General features: G+C 39.8%; 3 protein-coding genes across 4 annotated transcripts; 1 reads left to right on the top strand and 2 right to left on the bottom strand.

Annotated features, from left to right (window-relative positions):
- Positions 1 to 1,929: 1,929 nt before the first annotated feature.
- On the top strand, positions 1,930 to 7,726 carry LOC142623895 (protein AGENET DOMAIN (AGD)-CONTAINING P1-like). 2 transcript variants are annotated; one of them, XM_075797375.1, is made up of 5 exons: positions 1,930 to 2,535; positions 3,827 to 4,309; positions 4,929 to 5,423; positions 6,303 to 6,785; positions 7,411 to 7,726. In XM_075797375.1, the coding sequence occupies exons 1-5, from the start codon at positions 1,936 to 1,938 to the stop codon at positions 7,423 to 7,425; spliced, it is 2,076 nt and encodes a 691-aa protein (XP_075653490.1). In that variant the 5' UTR covers positions 1,930 to 1,935; the 3' UTR covers positions 7,426 to 7,726. The 2 variants fall into 2 exon arrangements, with proteins under 2 accessions (XP_075653490.1, XP_075653492.1); XM_075797377.1 differs by having other exon boundaries at positions 1,931 to 2,535; positions 4,941 to 5,423.
- Positions 7,727 to 8,862: 1,136 nt separating this feature from the next.
- On the bottom strand, positions 8,863 to 9,761 carry LOC142624057 (uncharacterized). The gene has a single exon (XM_075797561.1). It carries the CDS (start codon positions 9,467 to 9,469, stop codon positions 8,996 to 8,998), a length of 474 nt encoding a protein of 157 aa, XP_075653676.1. The 5' UTR covers positions 9,470 to 9,761; the 3' UTR covers positions 8,863 to 8,995.
- A 6,397-nt stretch (positions 9,762 to 16,158) lies between these two features.
- LOC142624926 (uncharacterized) lies at positions 16,159 to 18,458 on the bottom strand. Its single transcript, XM_075798648.1, has 3 exons — positions 18,163 to 18,458; positions 17,488 to 17,974; positions 16,159 to 16,722 (listed from the first exon to the last, which is right to left on the bottom strand). The coding sequence occupies exons 1-3, from the start codon at positions 18,456 to 18,458 to the stop codon at positions 16,159 to 16,161; spliced, it is 1,347 nt and encodes a 448-aa protein (XP_075654763.1).
- Positions 18,459 to 19,344: the final 886 nt, after the last annotated feature.

The raw sequence follows: 19,344 nt of genomic DNA, 5'->3' as shown, positions 1-19,344 counted from the left end.
TTTATTTCAACCATTATCATGATTCTAAGACTTTGGGCTTTATCTATTTTGTAGGCTTAAAATGCACCAGAAGCTATTGGTCTATGCAGCCCAATGTCAAGTTCTGGATTAGACTCTCCAAAACAAATCTGGGCCTAGCAAAGTCACACCTCTTGCGGAAGACACATGGCTACGCGCAAAAAAAGCCCCCGACAATCGTTTTGGTGCTTCTCAAAATGACAATTCGATTGGTTTTTTTTTTCCCATAGATTGATAATTTTACATGAAATCGTCACTTATTTCATTTAAAAGGAAAATAAGAAACCCATATGATTAGAATGTATTCCGCTGAATAATTAAATTTTACATCAAATATAAATAACATTACAATGCCTTGGTCCTAGATACAATCTAAGAATTATGTGGCTTTGGTCATAGTTACATTCTATATATTGTAGTAGTACATGAACAAGAACTAATGTAAGAACTAAGAAGCCTTTGATTTAATTTTGGAGGTTAAATTACAAGGTGAGAAGGGGTTAGACACTCACCTTACCTAGTGAAACCAGTATTCTAGGTTATGGTGGCTAATGATCATGTCACATTATCCATACAACCAACATGTCATTCATCAATTGCATGTTAGAGCTTAAAAGTAAATGTGACATGTGATCTTGCTTGAAATTGAAAATTAACATGTGATTTTGTGTGCATAGTGAAAAATCCTAATTCTAGCATAATAATTAATCTATTTGGATCAAAGTTTAAATCATGGCGATCGTGTGTGCCAAGTGATAAGAATCAAGTAACAACACATGTTTGACTTAAATTTCATAGCATCATAAGATCTAGTAGGGTTATATGTATGAACATGTAAAGAACATATGAACATGTGAAGAACATTCAAACACATTCAAGCAATGTATTGATGGACATTATTGCAATTTGTAAAAGTCTTTTTTTTTTTTTTTTAAAATATGATTGAGAAAATCAAGGAATAAAATTGCAAAGATTTTCCTCATAAAATCAATAGCCTTCTAAAGGTGTTGATTGATTCTACAATTAAAGATTGAAATCCTAATCTCAAAAGGACATTGGCTGAACAATATCATATTCTTCATTCACTTGTTATTTTTGTTAGTGATCTAAAATAAAGAGAGAAGTAGAAGTAAAAAAAGAGAACGCCTATATTACGTAGTTTAGCCTAACAACCAATGTTCACAGAGAAAAGTTCTTGATAGTTACATCTTCACTCTGCTGAATTATATATTACAAACTTACAATAAATCCAATATAAGATATATATATATATATATATATATATATATATATATATATATATATAAGGTTAAATACTAGAGTAATCATAAACTTAACCATTGTTACAAGACTAATAGTAGTCTCAAGTGGATTCTAGTTAACTCAATTGGTAAAGTCTTTGATGGTTGTATAAAAGATCTGGGGTTCAATTTTCGCCTACACCAGGAATGGATACCATAGGTTAAAACTCTTCTAAAAAAAATAGTAGTCTCACAAAAAAAAAGAAAAAAAAAGAAGAATTTATCGCTTGGATACTAAGTAGAATTGGGCTTGGACTTAATATTTTTTAAAAATATAAATAAAAGTGGAAAAAAATAAAATTTATAAAAAAAAAATGTAATTACTTTTTTTTTTTATGAACATAATATGCACGTGCCACCAAATATATAAATTAAATTTGTTATGCTAAAATTTGAAATTTGAAAAAAAAAAAAAATTGGTTTGAAAACCTTGAAGGAATGTACATGTTTACATGGAATACATACCATATATATAATATCTTGTGAAAATGTACTAAAATAATATGCTTATAGCCTTCTATTATATTAAATTTGTAATGGAAAAATTTTAAAATTTTAATTTTTTTTTGGTTTGAAAACCTTGAAAGAATAGAATAAAATAGAATGAAATGTACATATGCCTACATGGAATACATACCATCCATTTGTTACTAAAATGTACCTGTCTCCCGCCACAATGTCAGAGACTCTCTCTCTCTCCCTTCCCTGTGATCTCTGTGACTCTCTCTCTCAAAGCCCACTCACAATGTCAGACTCAGAGACCCAATTCAGGAAAGGCGACCAAGTTGAAGTGACAAAGCCACACCACCATTCCTACGCCACCACCACCAGCGTCGCCACCAATGGGCCCTACTACCCGGCCACCGTGCTCCGCTCACATTCCACCAAAGACCACCACCTCTTGATTCAGTACCAAACCCTTATGTCATTGCACAGTGGGCCTTACGGCCCGCAACTCCTCACCGAGTACGTCCATTGGGCCCGGGTCAGGCCCATTCCGCCCAACGACCTCCACCACCGCCTCAAAGTCGGTGACTCCGTCGACGCCTTTCGAGGATGCTCGTGGGTTAAAGGCACGGTTATGGACATTTATGAAAACTCCACGTACTTGGTGCTTTTCGACGAGGAAGAACAAGAGCTCGAGATTGAGCAGTGGAATTTGCGGCTTCACAGGAACTGGGTTCGTGGCTCATGGGACCCACCTCTTCTAGAACAGGTTTTTTATTTTTTTTATTAATGGGTTTTTGGTTTTGGTGCTTAATTTTGTGTTTTTGGGTTTTGATTGTTTTATGCATTTGTGAAAGTTGTAACTTTGGCTATGTATAGGTCTCTCTCCGTGTGTATGTCAGTGTAACACTGTTGAGAAATGATTGGGTGGTGCAATTCTGAGAGAATGTTTGTGTTTTTTAATATATATTAATGGGTTTTTGGTTTTGGTACTTATTTAAGTTAATTTTGTGTTTCTGGGTTTTGATTCTTTGGAGCATTTGTGAAAGTTGGTAACTTTTGCTATGTATAGGGTTGTTTCTGCACGTGAGTATAATACTGTTGAGAAATGATTGGGTGGTGGAATAAAAATAATGAGAGAATGTTTGTGTTTGGTGGAAAAGGTTTCAGGTCCTTTGTTTTGTCTTTGTGGGAAAGAGATGGGTGATGGTGCTTTTTTGGGGTTAGGAATTTAGGGGTTATCAGTGTTTCGGGCTAATCGGGTTAGGATATGAAGCGGACCCGGTTAAAATTTGATTATTTGTATAGAATCAGATCCAACTTTTGATAATAGATTCTTCTCTAATTTCTATTATAATCAGGTTAATTACAAGGCAGCACTGTGCAGTGTACTGTGTACACACATCAAATTTACAAATTCGGGCCTTAACGGAGAGATCATTGATTTTTGAGGTCAATAAGGCTTGTACTGACTAAGGTGGTCATTAAATGTGTCTTTATTGAAGACTGGACACTGTTGTCATAAGGAGGAGGAGGAGTGTGCCTTTGCTCCTGGTAGATAAAACAGGGAGAATGTGGGAAACAAACATGTGCCACATTAATTAGAGGTGTTTTCTTTCATCAAGACTAAGCAATTCTGTTAGATGTTCTCACATCTTTGATTAATGGCCTAATTTCTGGACATCTTCTTTCACTGCATATATAAATTTTATAATATTCTGTACTTTTTGTAAACATAAAGGTAAGTTGAATGAATACTTTCGTGCTGCATATGTATGTTTCATGTTGAATTAGGATATTCTTTTCCAATCAGTTGACTGCTTATGTGCACCATTTGCTAGTGGATCTTCATCATTATGTGTCATTCCTATGGCATGATTAATAGCATACCTATTCCTGATGCTGTCCTTTTTTTTTTTTTTTTTTGGTAATCAGTGTGTTCTATTGCCTGGCCTTCTGCTCATTTCTTTTAAATGCTTCTAGATAATTGTCTCTTTAATAACTTTCTGTGTTTCTTAAAGTGTGAGTGTGTGAAAAGATTATGAAAGCTTGAAGTGCAGGAAAAGCCATCTGAAACGGAGGTGGAGCCTAGAAATCTTAGAATAATGATAACATACAGCAGGAGAACATCAAAGGAAAAGTTTAGAAAGGGAACCATGGTGGAGGTCAGCAGCGATGAGGAAGGTTACAAGGGTTCTTGGTTCACTGCTACTGTTATTCAGTCTACAGGAAGTGACAAGTTTCTGTTGGAATACCATAACCTGACCATGGATGATGGAACCCAGCCTTTGAGAGAAGAAGTACATGCACGGTATATTAGGCCTTTTCCCCCTGAAGTTCCTGGAGTTGTGTCTTTTAAGGAGCTCCAAGAAGTCGATGCATGGTACAATGAAGGGTGGTGGGAAGGTGTGATTTCCAAAGTTCTAAATTTCTCAGAGTATATCGTCTATTTCAGCTATTCCAATGAGGAATTAAGATTTGAACATTCTAAGTTGAGGCCACATCAACATTGGATTAATGGAAAATGGGTCATTGCTTCCAAGGTTAGAAGCTTCTTTTACATTATGTATGGAAGTCTGATGTTTTGTATTATTAAATACTTTTTCTTCTGAAAAAACATTATAGATTACAAATTTTATTAAATACATATCAAGATCATTTGGCGATGTTTAGCCTAAATGAATATGATTGTTATGATTATCTTATATGTTTCCAGTTCTCACATCTTTGATGAATGGCCTGATTTCCGGACATCTTCTTTCACTGCACATGTAGTTCTATTATCTTCTTTCACTGCGCATATAGTTTTATTATCTTCTTTACTTTTTATAAACATAGAGGTAAGTTAAATGAAATACTTGTACATTCATGCTGCAAATGTTTCACATTGAGTTAGGATCTTCTTGTTCAAGCAGTTGACTGTACCTTTCCACAATTTGCTAGTGGAACTTCATCATTAAAAGTGTGATTCCATTGGCATTTGGCATAAAAATGATTAGTGCAATACCTATGCCTGATACTGTCATTCTTTTTATTTTATCTTTTCCATGTAAACAGTGTGTCCTTTTGCCTGGCCTTCTTATTGTTTCTTTTAAATGCTTCTGGATAACTGTTTCTTCAATGGCTAGCTCTGTTTCTTAGAGTGTGATAAGATTTTGAAAGCTTGAAGTGCAGGAAAAGCCATCCGAATGGGAGATGGAGTCAAGAGATTTAAGAATAAAGATAACATACAGCAGCAAAAAATTAACAGAAAAGTTCAGAAAGGGAACAGTAGTGGAGGTCAGTAGTGATGAGGAAGGTTATAAGGGTTCTTGGTTCACTGCTACTGTCATTGGGTCTACAGGACCTGACAGGTTTCTGGTGGAATACCATAACCTGACAATGGATGATGGAATCCAGCCTTTCAGAGAAGAAGCACATGCACAGCATATTAGGCCTTTCCCCCCTAAAGTTTCTGGAATTATGAATTTTAAAGAGCTCCAAGAAGTCGATGCTTGGTACAACGATGGGTGGTGGGAGGGTGTGATTTCCAAAGTTATAAATTCCTCAGAGTATATTGTCTATTTCAGCTCTACCAACGAGGAATTAGGATTTGAACATTCTAAGTTGAGGCCTCACCAGCATTGGATTAACGGAACATGGTTCATTGCTTCCAAGGTTAGAAGCTTCTATTACATGATGTTAGTATGTATGGGATGAAGGGAGATGGAGAGAGAGGAGAGTTGAAGGTGGCCATAATGTGTTAATTTTTAGTATATTCCAGCCATCTTTCTCTCTCCTCCTTCCCTCTACACTCCTTCCATCCAAACTTAGGGTACCTTTTCTTCTGAAAATTTCTCTAGTGATTAAAAAGTTATTAAATACATATCACGATCATTAAGCAATGTTGCAATGTTTTGATCAATTGGATATGATCATCTTATATGCTAGTTGCTTTGCAAGGGAAAACATCAATTTTTGGTTTTTTTTTTTTTTTTTAAATGAATCACTTCAAGGCAAGTTGCAATGTCAAGAAAAATAATGCCAACAAATTAATGTAGCTAAATCTTTCACTTTTTGTAATTTTTGTTGGGTGAAAAGGGAAGCAAATGGTGTAACCCATACTTTGTGTAAGTTTGCCTCAAGACTGCCTTATCTTCTTGTTGTAATAGTTTCTCCATCCCTGCTCTGGTTCTGGAAGCTTGGAGGAATGATGTTCTTTTGTGTTATTGAGTAATGCTATTTTGAATGATCAAAAAATACTTTACAAATTTTTGTGGCTTTGTCTGGTCATCCAGTCCATCAGACATCAAAAGTATTTGGACAGTGTGCTTGGGAGAAAATAATAAAACAAGCTACTGAGCCATGCTTGACTTGTGTATTATTCCCATGGTCGTGGACTTTGTTCAATGGATATTTATAAACTAGATTCAGCTTTACTTCTTCTGGAAATTGCTGTATGTTACTTCTGCATTGCCAAGGCAAATAATTCTTAAAAGCCTCTTGTCTTCCATTTGTTGGTTAAAATGTGTCATTATCTTGAGTTTTGAAATGCAGGGAAAGTCCTGTGAGCTGGCAATGGCGTATAGGGATGTACAAGTGAATATGAATGATGCTGGAAACAAATCGAAGGCAAAGTTCAACTTGGGAGCAATGGTAGAGGTCAGAAGTGATGAGGAAGGTTTTCGGGGTTCTTGGTACACTGCAACCATTGTTGATTTGATAGGGAATGACAAGTTCTTGGTGGAATATCAGACACTAAGAACAGAGGATGAAACTGAACTTCTTAGGGAAGAGGCAGATGTGTCAGATATAAGGTCTTATCCCCCTGATATTGAACATCCTTACCGTTTTGCAGTTCAAGAGAAAGTTGATGTTTGGTACAATGAGGGGTGGTGGGTAGGTTATATATCCAATGTTCTAGATGACTTGAGGTACAGAGTGTATTTTGAGACCACAAATGAGGTGCTGGAATTTGAACATTCTGATCTGAGGCCTCATCAAGAATGGGTCGATGGAAACTGGGTAGCTGCTTCTAGGGTAGGACATCTGTAATGCTTATATGGTACTTTTATTGAGGCAATCTTTTTATATAGCTTGTTGTGTAAATATTTCTGATTTTGCAAACATATTGCCCCTTTTTATAAACTACAAATGATTTCTTCTACCTATGAAATCTCTCAACAGTCTGAAGCCCTGAAATGTACAAACAATAACCACTTTGTAAGTCTCTTTTTAAGTGTTTCTACTAATGGCTTTAGCTGTCCAGTTTTTCCAAATCGATGAAATTAACTTTTAATGAATGATTGATTATCAATCATCTGTTGGCTTCTAACAATTTCAAAAGAATGAGTTCTCCATCAGATGCTCTATAGCAGCTCGATGCACACGTATATATCTTTTTTAAATGGATTAAAGAAGCTTATGCTTGGTTAGGTTTTTCTCAAAAGTTGTATGGCCTTTACTCTGCACATTCTCTTTTACTGATATGGATGAAGTTATGTCCTTGTTGCACTTTCCACTCTTTTATGCTATTCGTGCATCATACACCTTTTAATTGTTATAAATAATAGTATTTCATTATGCGGTTATGCTACAACTAAATGCTTGATCTGGTTGCTTATTTCTTTGCACTGTGACTTATGCTCAGCTGATTTCTTTTCAGGATTGGAAATTCTGATCAAAGAATGAATTGCTTTGGGTCCTAAAAGCCAATCTGCTAACTTATTGTACAGAATGTCTTCGTCTACATCAGATCAACATTTTGTGTCTAAAAGTTGAAGCATTTATGTGTTCAAGAATGTTGCTATCCTCTGCTGTGTCTATATGATTTTTGTCAGATCTGAGAATTCTCTTGCCTTCTCCAACCAGATTCCAGGTTCAATGAACCACCAACTTCTTTTGTGAGAGATTCATTTGATATGGTATCTTGTATATATTAAACATATTAGCATCTTATTAATTCCACATAGCATTTTCAATATAGATATATCATTTAAGCTTTTGATTGTGCCTTGCATTTTTTCCTCCTCCATGATTAATTTCACTTTGAATAACAGCTTAGCTTATTCCATATTAAATGACAAAATCTGTTCTATTTCAGTATGCAGTCAGGGTCTACAACAAGTGGAAGGACTTACATTTTGTAGTCACTTCACGTGAATAAGATTCCATCTTTCTAGCTAGCCCCATTTCAAATATCAAATTGAATTTGAGGCCTTTGATCTCTCCTAAGAAAAGTTCACATGAATGCCAGATATTTCTTGTGTCTTGGTAGAGGATCTCACTGGTTTGAAGCCCATGGTTACCTTAGGCAATTATGCAACCAAGGCATTGAGCCATAACCAGTTTTAACCTGAAAGACCTCAAACTATCACGGTTTTATCTACCTTAAATACCACAATTAAGCCATTCTCTCTGGAAGCATAAACTAATAGTTTAGATTGATCAACTACAGGTTGTTTTATAATTATAGTGTTTTTCTAAAGTTACTCTATTGTCAACACAACCAACATTTGTTAGACACTGAACTTGCTGTAATTTCCTACTTCTAAAAGAGGTTTGAATGAAATACCTTAACTTGATTCTAAAATAAAAAAGGGTTTGAGATAAGTACTTGGCCAGGGGTTTGAGATAAGTACTTGGCCGGTTTCACATTTGAAAAGGATGTAACACCACCACCCTTATTAACAGACATTAAGTGGGGGAATGTGACTTTCAATTTAAAACATCCAAATGGATTGGTGAAATCTGAAATACAGTTTTCTCCTGCTGACCACAAGAATGCACTCCGGAGGCTCTATTACTAGTGGCTCTCATTGATTGCACTGCATATTTTTACCCATCACTGTATTGAACTCTCTGTCTGTCTACAATGCAAGGAGCATCTTTGCACTTTTGGGACCATCAGCCAGGATTCTTGCGTTGCAGCACTGCAATTGTCAACTTCCACAATTTTCACTTTGGTTGCGTGAAGAATCCTGGAAAGAGAGGCTGAACCTCTCAAGGCACTTGTAACTAGCATATTCTTTGAGAATAATATTGAAGCATATTCTTTTCTTGCTTTAAAAATTATTCATAAACAAAAGAATGACATGTTTGAGATGAACAAGAAATGAAGAAATCATTATTAAATATACAAAGTAATCAAATAAAGGATCAATAAATATTTAATACAAGATATTTTTCTTTCTTTTTTTTTTTTTTTGGTATTACACTTGCCCTCCCTTACTTTCCCCTCCTTTGCTTCTTCAATGTTCTTCTCCAAGGAATCCACAACTATCGCATTTTGCAGATATATGCATCATCCCTTTCACAGTGAACATCGATGTTGGAAAAGACTTGGACAAACCTGCCGGTGTTTTAAAGGTAATCCATCTTGCAGGAGGATTCCTGACAAAAATCTCACTCAAAGTAATCCAAATCAAGAACTCCCTGGCTTTGACACCAGTCAGGTTCTTAATCTTGTTGGGCTCAACATAGGCTGTGACTTCTGTGTCATAGCAGACAAGTATGTTGTCAAATCTGTACTCTTTCTTCTGCTTATGTTTAAGCCAAACAAAGCCAATTTCCTTCACATATCCACATTCCTCTATGTCTTGCAAGATTAGTAGACCATCAGGCAAGCCTATTTCTGACAGCAACAACATGAACTTCTCTCTACAAATCTCATCCCCATAATACACTTCTGCTTTTGCCTTCATCTCTGCTGTCACAAGAGACATCTTTGTATTTGAATTTGTGTGTGTGTGTGTTGGGCTTAGGATTGGGGTAGAGGAGGTTCTCACACTTTGTGGGGTGGGGAAGATGAAGACACTAAGAGATTGACAATATGTACATGAACAAAGAACAATCACCTTTTCAAAGTTTGTTTGATATGGAGATGTCCTAAAGGTTTCTAGCCCCTAGACTTTTAGGATTCATGCATGTAAATATAAAACCTGGACTTCTACTTCGACCTAATAGTTGGGTTTTAGAGTTTTCTAGATAAGCTATACAAACTATATGTAATCCTAAAAGTATTTTTTTTTGGGATAATCCTATAAGTATTAATATAAAGATAAAAGTAGAATTGAGCATACGACTCTAATACGACCCTAAAAGAGACTTTATATTAATATATATTATATATATTAGTAAAGAACTGTTTCAAACCAGGCCTACTATTGTTAGTTACAGTAACTATTCTTTTCTTATTCAAATTTCAAAACCTCTTGGAGGAGAGAGTTTGGAACACGTATTGGTGGGAGGACATCAAAATATGACTTGGATCCACACAAGATATATAAATATTAAATAATTCCATTCTTTTTGACCGTTAGTTGGGGTTTTAAAATGTGAGTACTGATGATTGGTAGATTTATTTGAGAGAGCGTCGGTCTAAATATCTCGTTTGAGTCCCGCTCCTTAAACAGTGAGGTTTTTTTTTTTTTTTTTTAATATGGGTTCCAAATTTCCAACAAACTCAACCGTGATCCGTCGAATAAAATATCTCAAACCAAATTCCATTTATACAAAAAAGAAATGTTAAATTGTAAATTACACTACGTAACACTCTGAAATTCTATTCCATTTGCATCCACATTCCATAGTTTTTCCATTCATATTTTCTGTTATATGTCTCACAAGCCTACCACTCGTTTTTAGTTCATCCAATAAAATAATGCCACGTCATTTTTAATTATTTGATTTTTAAAATTTTTTTAGTCTACAAAAATAATGTGGCATCATTTTATTAGCAAACTAAACACGCATGAGTTTATGTGGTACTTAACGGAAAATATGGTTTGGAAGGTTGTTGATTCAAATAGAATAAAACTTCAAGGGGTAAAATCTAAATTCTAAAACTTTTGAGTGTAAAATTTAAGAACCCCTAAACTTTAAGGATATAGTTTGCAATTTAGCCAAAATGAAATTCATTGTGCTATAGATTTAAATTCTACTATATTTATTAAAAAAATTAATTGAAATTTTTAGCTAAAGATGATTATGATGACACCGAGATAGAATTATCATGACTAATTCATACATTATATATTTTGGACTAAGTTTTCTTCCAACCCAGTTTGGAAGAGTCCCCTCTAGCTCTAACCCACTATATGGAAACTCATAAGACCATATATGTGGACAAGGGTATGTTAACTGGTGTTCTCAAGGAAATCATTAACAGAAAATCAAATGAGTCCTACTTATAGCGGTCAATATCATATGATTGGCAATAGGTATCATATCATGTACAAAAGTTGTGTATAGTAATAACATATTGACAATGGTCATGGATCATACGATATATGGATAAGTAAGTTTAAAATGAGTTTTTGTTTTTTTTTGGGGGTTAAAAATTGTACTTTTAATTGAGTCTAGCAAGTTGTTAAACTTGTTTTTAACTCAAAATTATTGGGCTACTGTGGTGGGCCTTTTTGAGATGGTGGGTCGGGCTTCTTCCTGCCATACAAAGGCCCAAATGTTCTGGGTTGGAGAGTCGAGACCGGTCCGATTGCAACTCACCTCAAACCGACTTGTGCGCAAACTAAGACGCCTTTGTTGAAAAACTTTGGTCGCATGCCCATAGCAGATGAAATTGTTACAAAAGAGTTACGGCAAAGAAATATAATATAAAAACAATAAAGGAGACGCGCTTGCTGTTAGCCAAAATAAGCAAAAGGTACTCAATTGAGATAAAGAAAAGAACAACACAACAACAAGAAACGCATTGTAAAAAAGAAATGGCAAAGATAAAAGAGAAATAAAACTAATGCTTAAACAATAAAATCAAATAAGAAATGGTTAGTTTGCCGTGCTCAGTTGCATTACGAAACTAAGACCAAGAAGGGAACCACTTTCTCAATGTGGATAACCTCACAGAAAGGTCCTGCTGTAGAAATTACCCTCTTTGAGAGAACGGGCCTAATGACTTATGCCCCAAAGAAAATCCTTAATCCTTAATGTGGCGTACCCAAGATAGGGTTGTTGGACTTAACCTCTATTTAGGCTCACAATTTATTTATTGTGTGGGCTTTTGGATTTCCTACAACAGGTGGTCTTATGTTCGGCAGTCCTAATACCCTTGTTCCCTATGCTCTCAAAATTGCTCTCCCTATTTTTCCAGGTTGATCACCCTTTTTCTCCCTTTTTCTCTCCCAAATTGCCAACCTCATTCTCATATTCCCATCTCTTATTTATAGCCTTAGGTTAGTGGAAGAGCTATGATTGTTCTCATGGCGAGTGGGAGGAGAAGTCCAATACTATTATCTTTAAGTGGGTGTTTAGTTGGGAGTGGGAGGTGGTGAGAATGGCATTGGAACTGGTTCCACCGCTGGATGAACTGCTCGGTAGTGATACTCCCTAGGTTTCACAGAGCGTATCGGGAATCATCCCCTCGGGAAATTGCATTCCCTGAACAAGCAGGATCTTATCTTCGCAGTTGATATTACAACTAGTTTTATAGCGTTTTCCGGCTGAGTTGGGTGCCGAGGATCACCCAGACCATGTCCGTGGACCCGATAGAGTATGTGTTCGCGCATGATACTTTAGGACTCGAGGCCCAACAAGTTTTGAGCCTTGTACAAGTGGCATTATTATGATGGGTTTCACGGGTATTGGGCTTTCAGAAGAATAACGTCCAGTACAATATCCCCCCTTGATTCGTGCCCTGCTCCCAGGCACGAGTCAAGGATGAGAGTCAAGTGCTACCCGAGAAACTAAACGGACAGGCGCAGGGTGGCTCAAAAGATTCATTAATGCGTTCCTAAAAAGGCGTGTGGTATGTGACTGCTGGCTCAGCTGTCATCATTTCCTGACAGTTCGTGAATCGAGGTGACATGCGTGTAGCAGTTGGCATGAGGATCCGCAGGATTTCCCGCTTTTCATTTATTAAGCCACGTTTATCTCTCCCCTCTTGGTTCCTATAAATAAGTCACTCAGAATCCTCATTTCACTTTTACGGCCTCTATTCTCTGAGTTTCCCTTCTGATGAGCATTCATTTGGTTTTAATCCTTCAGCCCAGAATACCCTTCTCTTAGAGCCCAAAATAAGTGTTCTACCTCTATCTTTTACTTCGGTTTCTTTCTTTAATCTAGGAGTTTAGGATGGGTTATGCTCACCTTCTGAATACTGAGGCTTCCTTAGCCACCTTCAAACAAACGTTCAACATCCCTGAGAATATGGATGTGGCGTACTGCCATGAGAGCGAATTTGCTCTCTATAGGGGTTCTAACACCGCTTTTTTCCCTTTAATGTCAATCTTAGAGGGTGGGGTTACGTTCCCTGTGGATGCTTTCTTACTCGATACCCTTAGGTTTTATGGTTTGTGTCCGGACCAACTCCCTTTCAATTTTTACCGGGTAGTTAGTTGCGTTAATAGGTTGAACCTAATATATGGTTTGAGATTGAGTCATCATGATATAAATTACATGTACAATCTGTGTGGGAGTAAAGAGACCAATTATTATTTGAAGGTCAGAGATACGCGGGTACGGCTGATTTCATGCCTGCCTGATTCTAACAAGAATTTTGCCGGAGAGTTTGTCCAGGTGCGCAATAACTGGTTTACCTGTGACATCCCTTGCCCCCTCTCGCGGCGCAAAGTTGGTTCGTACCGATCACTAACTCATTATTTCCCTTTTCTTTGTTTTTATCTAGATACTAACCCACCATATTTCTTTGTGGCAGACGGTAAAGCATTTACCTAGGATCTTAGAGCGGTGAACATAAGAGACCTAAACTTTGTGCTTAGGTCTGAGATATTCGTCTACAGTGACGGGTAGCTCCGGGCATCGCACCTCATACTCGGCTGCACCTCCGTGTACAGGACTTGGCAGTCCTTCAGTCAAGCCTTTTTGGTTGACAGCCCGTTGCTATCTTATATCGACGTCCGGCACGCCAAATTTCTCCCCCCCTCAGTGACTATTGGCGAAGCCCGAGACCTTGGTCCTCGCTACACAACTGCTGAAGACCTTGTCCCGATCAGGGAGGAGTCAGCTGAACGAGTTTCCTGGGCTCTCAGAGAGCAGGGACACGTTCCTGTCGAGGGGAACGAAGCCCAAGTCCAAGCAGCCGAAGGAGAAGCAGCTGCGCCAATCGGTATTTCGGGTGCAAAATCCGGCCAAGCGGAGAAAATGGTGAATAAGAGAATGATGACCCTTGCTCGGTTCTTGCCCGGGGCCATCCCGTGGCTCAACCTCAATCCCCCAAAGGAAAGGGGCAGACTTTTCCCGTTGGTAAAACCAAAAAGAGGAAGCAAGCTGCCGAGAAAAATACTCCGTCTCGGGTGATGCCCCACTGAAAACCCCTCCCTGCGCGAAAAGTGGGCCTAGGATCCAGGAGGCGTAGGGTGTTACTCAACCGGCGGCCCAGTTGGGACCAACGTGGCATCCTCTTCCCAGCCCAAGGTCAGTTGGCAGGCAGCCTTTCGATTGGGTGATAAGCCTTTGCCGACAACCGCCAGCGTTCGGCTATGGGATAAGGGCGAAAGGGGGCGGATAGCTCAGAGTCTAGCCCAAGGCCTTCTTCTGCCCGAGGATGCTCACTTTTTCTCGGACGGTGACAATGAGTCGTTAGCCAGACGGCTGCAGTGGCACACCATTGCGGTAACTTCCTGTCTCCACTTTTTTTTACGTGTTGCGATACGTAGGTGTCTTTTTGGCCTTATTGCTTTATTATCTTGTGTCCTTAGGCTGCGCAGCTGACTTGCATCATGGACGGGAGACTAAAAGAGGCAGTTGAGGTCATTGAGCGGGAGAAGGCACTTAAGGCTATTGTTGTGGTCATGGCTAAGAAGAAGGAGGAAGCTGCTGTCGCTTCTGAAAGAAAAGCAGTAGACGTTGAGAAAGCTCGACTGGTGGTAGAAAAGAAACTGACAGACTTGGTGACTAAACTGGGGGAGACCGAGCTCAAACTGGCGAAGGCAGATAGTCTAAATTTGGCTCAAGCCGACCAGATTGCCGGCATGAAGGATGCTCTTGAGGCTTGTGAGGATAAATGGTACAACACAAGTTTCTCGGAGGTGGAAAATGCTGTGGAGCCTATTATCCTCCAAGCCCGGCAACATGGGTTCAGGGAAGGGTGGTTGGTCGCCCTTCAAGCGATGGGAGTGGCCGAGGATTCCCCCCTGTGGTTCCCAAGCAGATTCCCTACCCGGCCCCTCCTCCGCCCGTTCAGAGTCGAGCTGATGCCATAGACGAAGAAGATACTCCGAGCATAAGGGATCTAGTACAGGCTATTGATGATCACGTAGAGATGGTTGATCCTAAGGTTATGAGCCATACTCGCACCGGAGTTGAAGACGCTCAGAATCAGGCCCCTGCAAATAGTCAAACAGCTAAGGATGGATCCGGGCAACCTGCTGCTCTGCCTCAACCTACCGATCCTGCTGCATGATAATCTGGTTTTCAATTAAGTTCTTTCGTCGTATGTTTGGTTAAGCTTAGGTCGCCGGGCTGTGGCGATGAAAAAAAAAATTATTTAACATTTGCCCTGACTGAGTTTGTTTAAATGGAAATTGCGTGCTTTCCCTATTTCTTTTGCCCTTTACTTTTAACTATATTGAGGCTTGATGTTTGCAGCTGAGTTTGCACATTATTATGGTTAATACATTCATCATACCTTACTTTCTCACTTGTGGTAAATATTTTTCTACCTTTTGGATAGTTTGGCTTAGGGTTTTCGGTGGTAAGGTTGAACTGAGGACACGTTTCAGTCCTTAGAAATGATAGTTTAAGGTTTCCAGATGCTCGGTGATAAGATCGAACCGAGGACAGGTTTCCGCCTTTAGAACTTTGTAAGTTGAGGTTCTCATCTGCTTGGTGATGAAAATCGAACCAAAGACAGAGTTCTGCCCTTAGAAAATGATAGTTTAAGGTTTCCACCTGCTCGGTGATAAGATCGAAGTGAGGACAGGTTTCTGTCCTTAGAACTTTGTAAGTTAAGGTTTCCATCTGCTCGATGATGAAAATCGAATTGGGAACAGATTTATGCCTTTAGAAAATGATAGTTTATGGTTTCCACCTGCTCGATGATAAGATCGAACCGAGGATAGGTTTCTGTCCTTAGAACTTTGTAAGTTAAGATTTCCATCTGCTCGATGATGAAAATCGAACCGAGGATAGATTTCTGCCCTTAGAAAATGATAGCTTAGGGTTTCCGCCTACGCGGTGATAAAATTGAATCGAGGACAGGTTTCTATCCTTATACCTTCGTGCCTTAAGGTTTCCACCTGTTTGGTGATGAAAATCTCTGTCCTTTGCGTAGAATGAGTTGCCTTGGCCTATACAATTCTCTCCGTATTTGTTGACCGGCAATAATATATTATCAATAATGGAGTCAAATACACTTGCATGAATAGATACCTTCATATTAATACGTAATACGTGCATCGTAAAATTACATCCAATTTTCACCCCGGAGTACAACTGATCAGTGATAAAACTTCTTCAAGTTATGAACATTCCAAGGCCGGGGAAGCGGTTTTTCCTCCAAATCTTCTAAGTAGTATGCTTCTACACCTGCAATGGCAGTCACTCTGTAGAGCCCTTCCCAGGATGGGGCTAGTTTCCCAGTATTGATGTCTCGGGTATTCCCTACAACCTTACGAAGTACCAGATCTCCCGCGGCAAATTCCCTTTTCCTCACGCTTCTATTGTACCTCTGGGTGAGCTTTTGCTGATACTCTGCTAGCCGAATGGTTGCCGCTTCGCGATGATCCTTTAATAAGTTCACCTGTTTGAACCTCAGCTTTTCATTCTCGGCTGGAGCGAATCTTGCGACACAGGCGCTGGATAGGTTTACTTCGGCGGGGATGATAGCCTCTACTCTGAAAGTTAGAGAAAATGGTGTCTCTCCCGTTGATCTCCTCGGAGTTGTCCGATATGCCCATAGGACGCTTGGAAATTCCTTGGCCCATTTACCTTTGGCGCCCTCCATCCTCTTCTTCAATCCATTAACGATGGCCTTATTGGTGGCTTCAGCCTGGCCGTTGCTCTACAGATATGCCAGTGTAGAATACTGGTTCCTGATGCCGAGGTTGCTGTAGAACTCACAAAAAGCATTGCTGTCGAATTGCAGACCATTATCCAAAACGAGCAACTCCGGTACCCTAAATCTCGTGATCATGTTTCTCCATACGAACCTCTTGACGTCACTATCTCGGATGTTCGCCAGCGCCTCCGCTTCTGCCCACTTCGTGAAGTAGTCTATCGCCACCAGTACAAATCTTCGGTTGCCTGTTGCCTAGGGAAATGGTCCGACTATGTCTAGTCCCCACTAGATGAATGGCCATAGGCTATTTGCTAGGTTTACATTCCCGGCGGATTGGTGGATCATCGGGGCGTGTATTTGACATTGCTTGCACCTCCGTGCATATTCGATGACATCTTTTCGCATTTGAGGCCACCAAAACCCTTGAGTCATTGCTCGGTGAGCCAATGACCGTCCACCCATGTGACTACTGCACACACCCTCATGTAGCTCAGCCAGGAGCTCCCCCGTTTGGTTAGGGCGCAGACATTGCAAGTACGATCCTTCAAATGACCTTCGATATAGTTTTTGATCGGCAGATAACCAATACCGAGCAACGGTCCATCGTACTCTGGCCGCCTCTTTTTCATATTTTGGAGTTCGATCTTTCGCGAGAAAATCAATGATAGGGTCCATCCAGCACCTCCCGGCTATGGTGACCTATGCGACCGGTGCCATTGTATTAATACTTGGTTCAGCCACTAACTCCACTTTGATCAATCGGGGTACCTCGTCAGCTATTAATGATGCTAGCGTTACTAAGGAATCGGCGTGTCGATTCTGTCCCCTAGCCACTTGTTCCATTCTGACACTTGAAAAATTGTCCATGGTTCGTTTTACCAACCGCAAATAATCGATCATCCGAGGATCTTTAGCCTCGAAGCTCCCTTGCACTTGATTAACTACTAAGCGGGAATCCGAGTAAACCTCCACCTCCTTAGCTCCCAAATCCGAGACAACTCTTAGTCTGATGAGTAGAGCCTTATACTCGACCTCATTATTAGAGGCTCTGAAGCCTAATCTGAACGAGTGTTCCAGCTTTATTCCTTCCAGGGAGATTACCACAATTCCAGCCCCCGCTCCTGCCGTATTGGATGCGCCATCCACAAATACCTTCCACAGCTTGACCCCTATGAGGCAAACCATCCCCGTACTCTTCGGCGAAAACTCAGCGATGAAATCTGCGAGTACTTGTCCCTTCACCGAGTTCCTTGGCCTGTATTTGATGTCAAAAGAGCATAGCCGAGTCCCCCACTTAGTTATCCCCCCATAAAGTCAGATCTCCTCAACAATGATTGCCGAGGATATTCAGTCAAAACATGGACGGTGTGAGCCTGAAAGTAATGGGGCAACTTTCGGGTGGAATGCACGAGTGCCAACACCAATTTCTCTAGTGGTAAATACCTAGTCTCGGTGTCAACAAATGTCTTGCTTATGTAGTAAATGGGCAGTTGTACACCATTATCCTTCAGTAGCACTGTGCTAGCGGCATGCTCAGATACCGAGAGGTACATATACAAATCTTCTCTAGGCTTCGGTGCTGTCAACGTTGGTGCCCGCCCAAGATAGTCCTTTAGGTCTTGGAAGGCCCTATCACACTTTTCGTCCCACTGGAACCCCTTCCACTTCTTCAAAAGCTGATAAAACGGTCGGCACTGATCAGCGAACTTGGAAATAAATTGGTTCAGGGTAGCCAACATGCTGGTTAATTTTTGAATCTCTTTCGGATTGCTCAGTGGTTTGAGACGCTTTACGGCTTCAATTTGATCGGGGTTAACTTTGATTCCCCATTTGGTGATTAGATAACCTAGGAACTTGCCGGACCCTACCCCAAAAGCGCACTTATCGGCATTGAGACGCAGCTAATGTCGCCGGAGTATCTCAAACACTTCTTTAAGATCGTCAATACGTCGCCCTTCCTGCTTGCTTTTTATTACCATGTCATCAATTTATACCTCGACCGTACACCCAATCTTATCCCTAAACATCCTTGTCATCATTCGTTGATAAGTGGCTCCCGCGTTTTTCTATCCGAACGACATCACGATATAATGATTGTTAGCATCAGGTGTTATGAATGCAGTCTTCTCCTGATCCTTAGCGGATAGGGCAATTAGGTGATAACCCTGGAAAGCATCAAGAAAACTCATCATCGGGTGCCCGTACGTAGCATCTACCAATTGATCAATTTTTGGCATTGGGAATGGATCCTTCGGGCATGCTTGGTTTAAATTAGTGAAATCAACACAGACCCTCCATTTACCGTTCTTCTTCCTTACTACCACAGTGTTTGCAAGCCATTCTAGAAAGAACGTTTCCTTTATGGCCCCTACTTCCTTCAGCTTCCCAACCTCCTGTCTGACTACTTCGACTTGCTCTTTAGCCGACCTCCTCGGTCTCTATTTTTTAGGAGGGCATAAAGGATCCACATTTAGCTTGTGTACTATAAACTCGGGGTCAACCCCAGGCACCTTGTACGGACTCCAAGCAAACACGTCCATGTTTTGTACAAAGAAAAGCAGCAACTCCACCTTTTCTTCGTCCCTCAAGCTTGCCCCTATCAGAAAACTCCTTTCACAATCCAAC

The sequence above is a fragment of the Castanea sativa genome, chromosome 2, assembly GCF_040712315.1.
Source record: "Castanea sativa cultivar Marrone di Chiusa Pesio chromosome 2, ASM4071231v1".
Classification (NCBI taxonomy): domain Eukaryota; kingdom Viridiplantae; phylum Streptophyta; class Magnoliopsida; order Fagales; family Fagaceae; genus Castanea; species Castanea sativa.
The sequence above is the reverse complement of the archived record's forward strand: the minus strand, read 5'-3'. Positions and strand labels throughout refer to the sequence as shown.

Bases quoted from the DNA above. Each gene is read 5' to 3' on its own strand.
- LOC142623895 (XM_075797375.1), top strand. From the start codon at position 1,936: ATGCCTACATGGAATACATACCATCCATTTGTTACTAAAATGTACCTG. The intron at 2,536-3,826 runs GTTTTTTATTTT...CTTGAAGTGCAG, and splicing joins ACCCACCTCTTCTAGAACAG to GAAAAGCCATCTGAAACGGA. The intron at 4,310-4,928 runs GTTAGAAGCTTC...AGATTTTGAAAG, and splicing joins AATGGGTCATTGCTTCCAAG to CTTGAAGTGCAGGAAAAGCC.
- LOC142624057 (XM_075797561.1), bottom strand. From the start codon at position 9,469: ATGTCTCTTGTGACAGCAGAGATGAAGGCAAAAGCAGAAGTGTATTAT.
- LOC142624926 (XM_075798648.1), bottom strand. From the start codon at position 18,458: ATGTTGGCTACCCTGAACCAATTTATTTCCAAGTTCGCTGATCAGTGC. The intron at 17,975-18,162 runs GTATTTACCACT...CATCAAATACAG, and splicing joins TTTGTTGACACCGAGACTAG to GCCAAGGAACTCGGTGAAGG. The intron at 16,723-17,487 runs GTACCCCGATTG...GCATATCTGTAG, and splicing joins CATCATTAATAGCTGACGAG to AGCAACGGCCAGGCTGAAGC.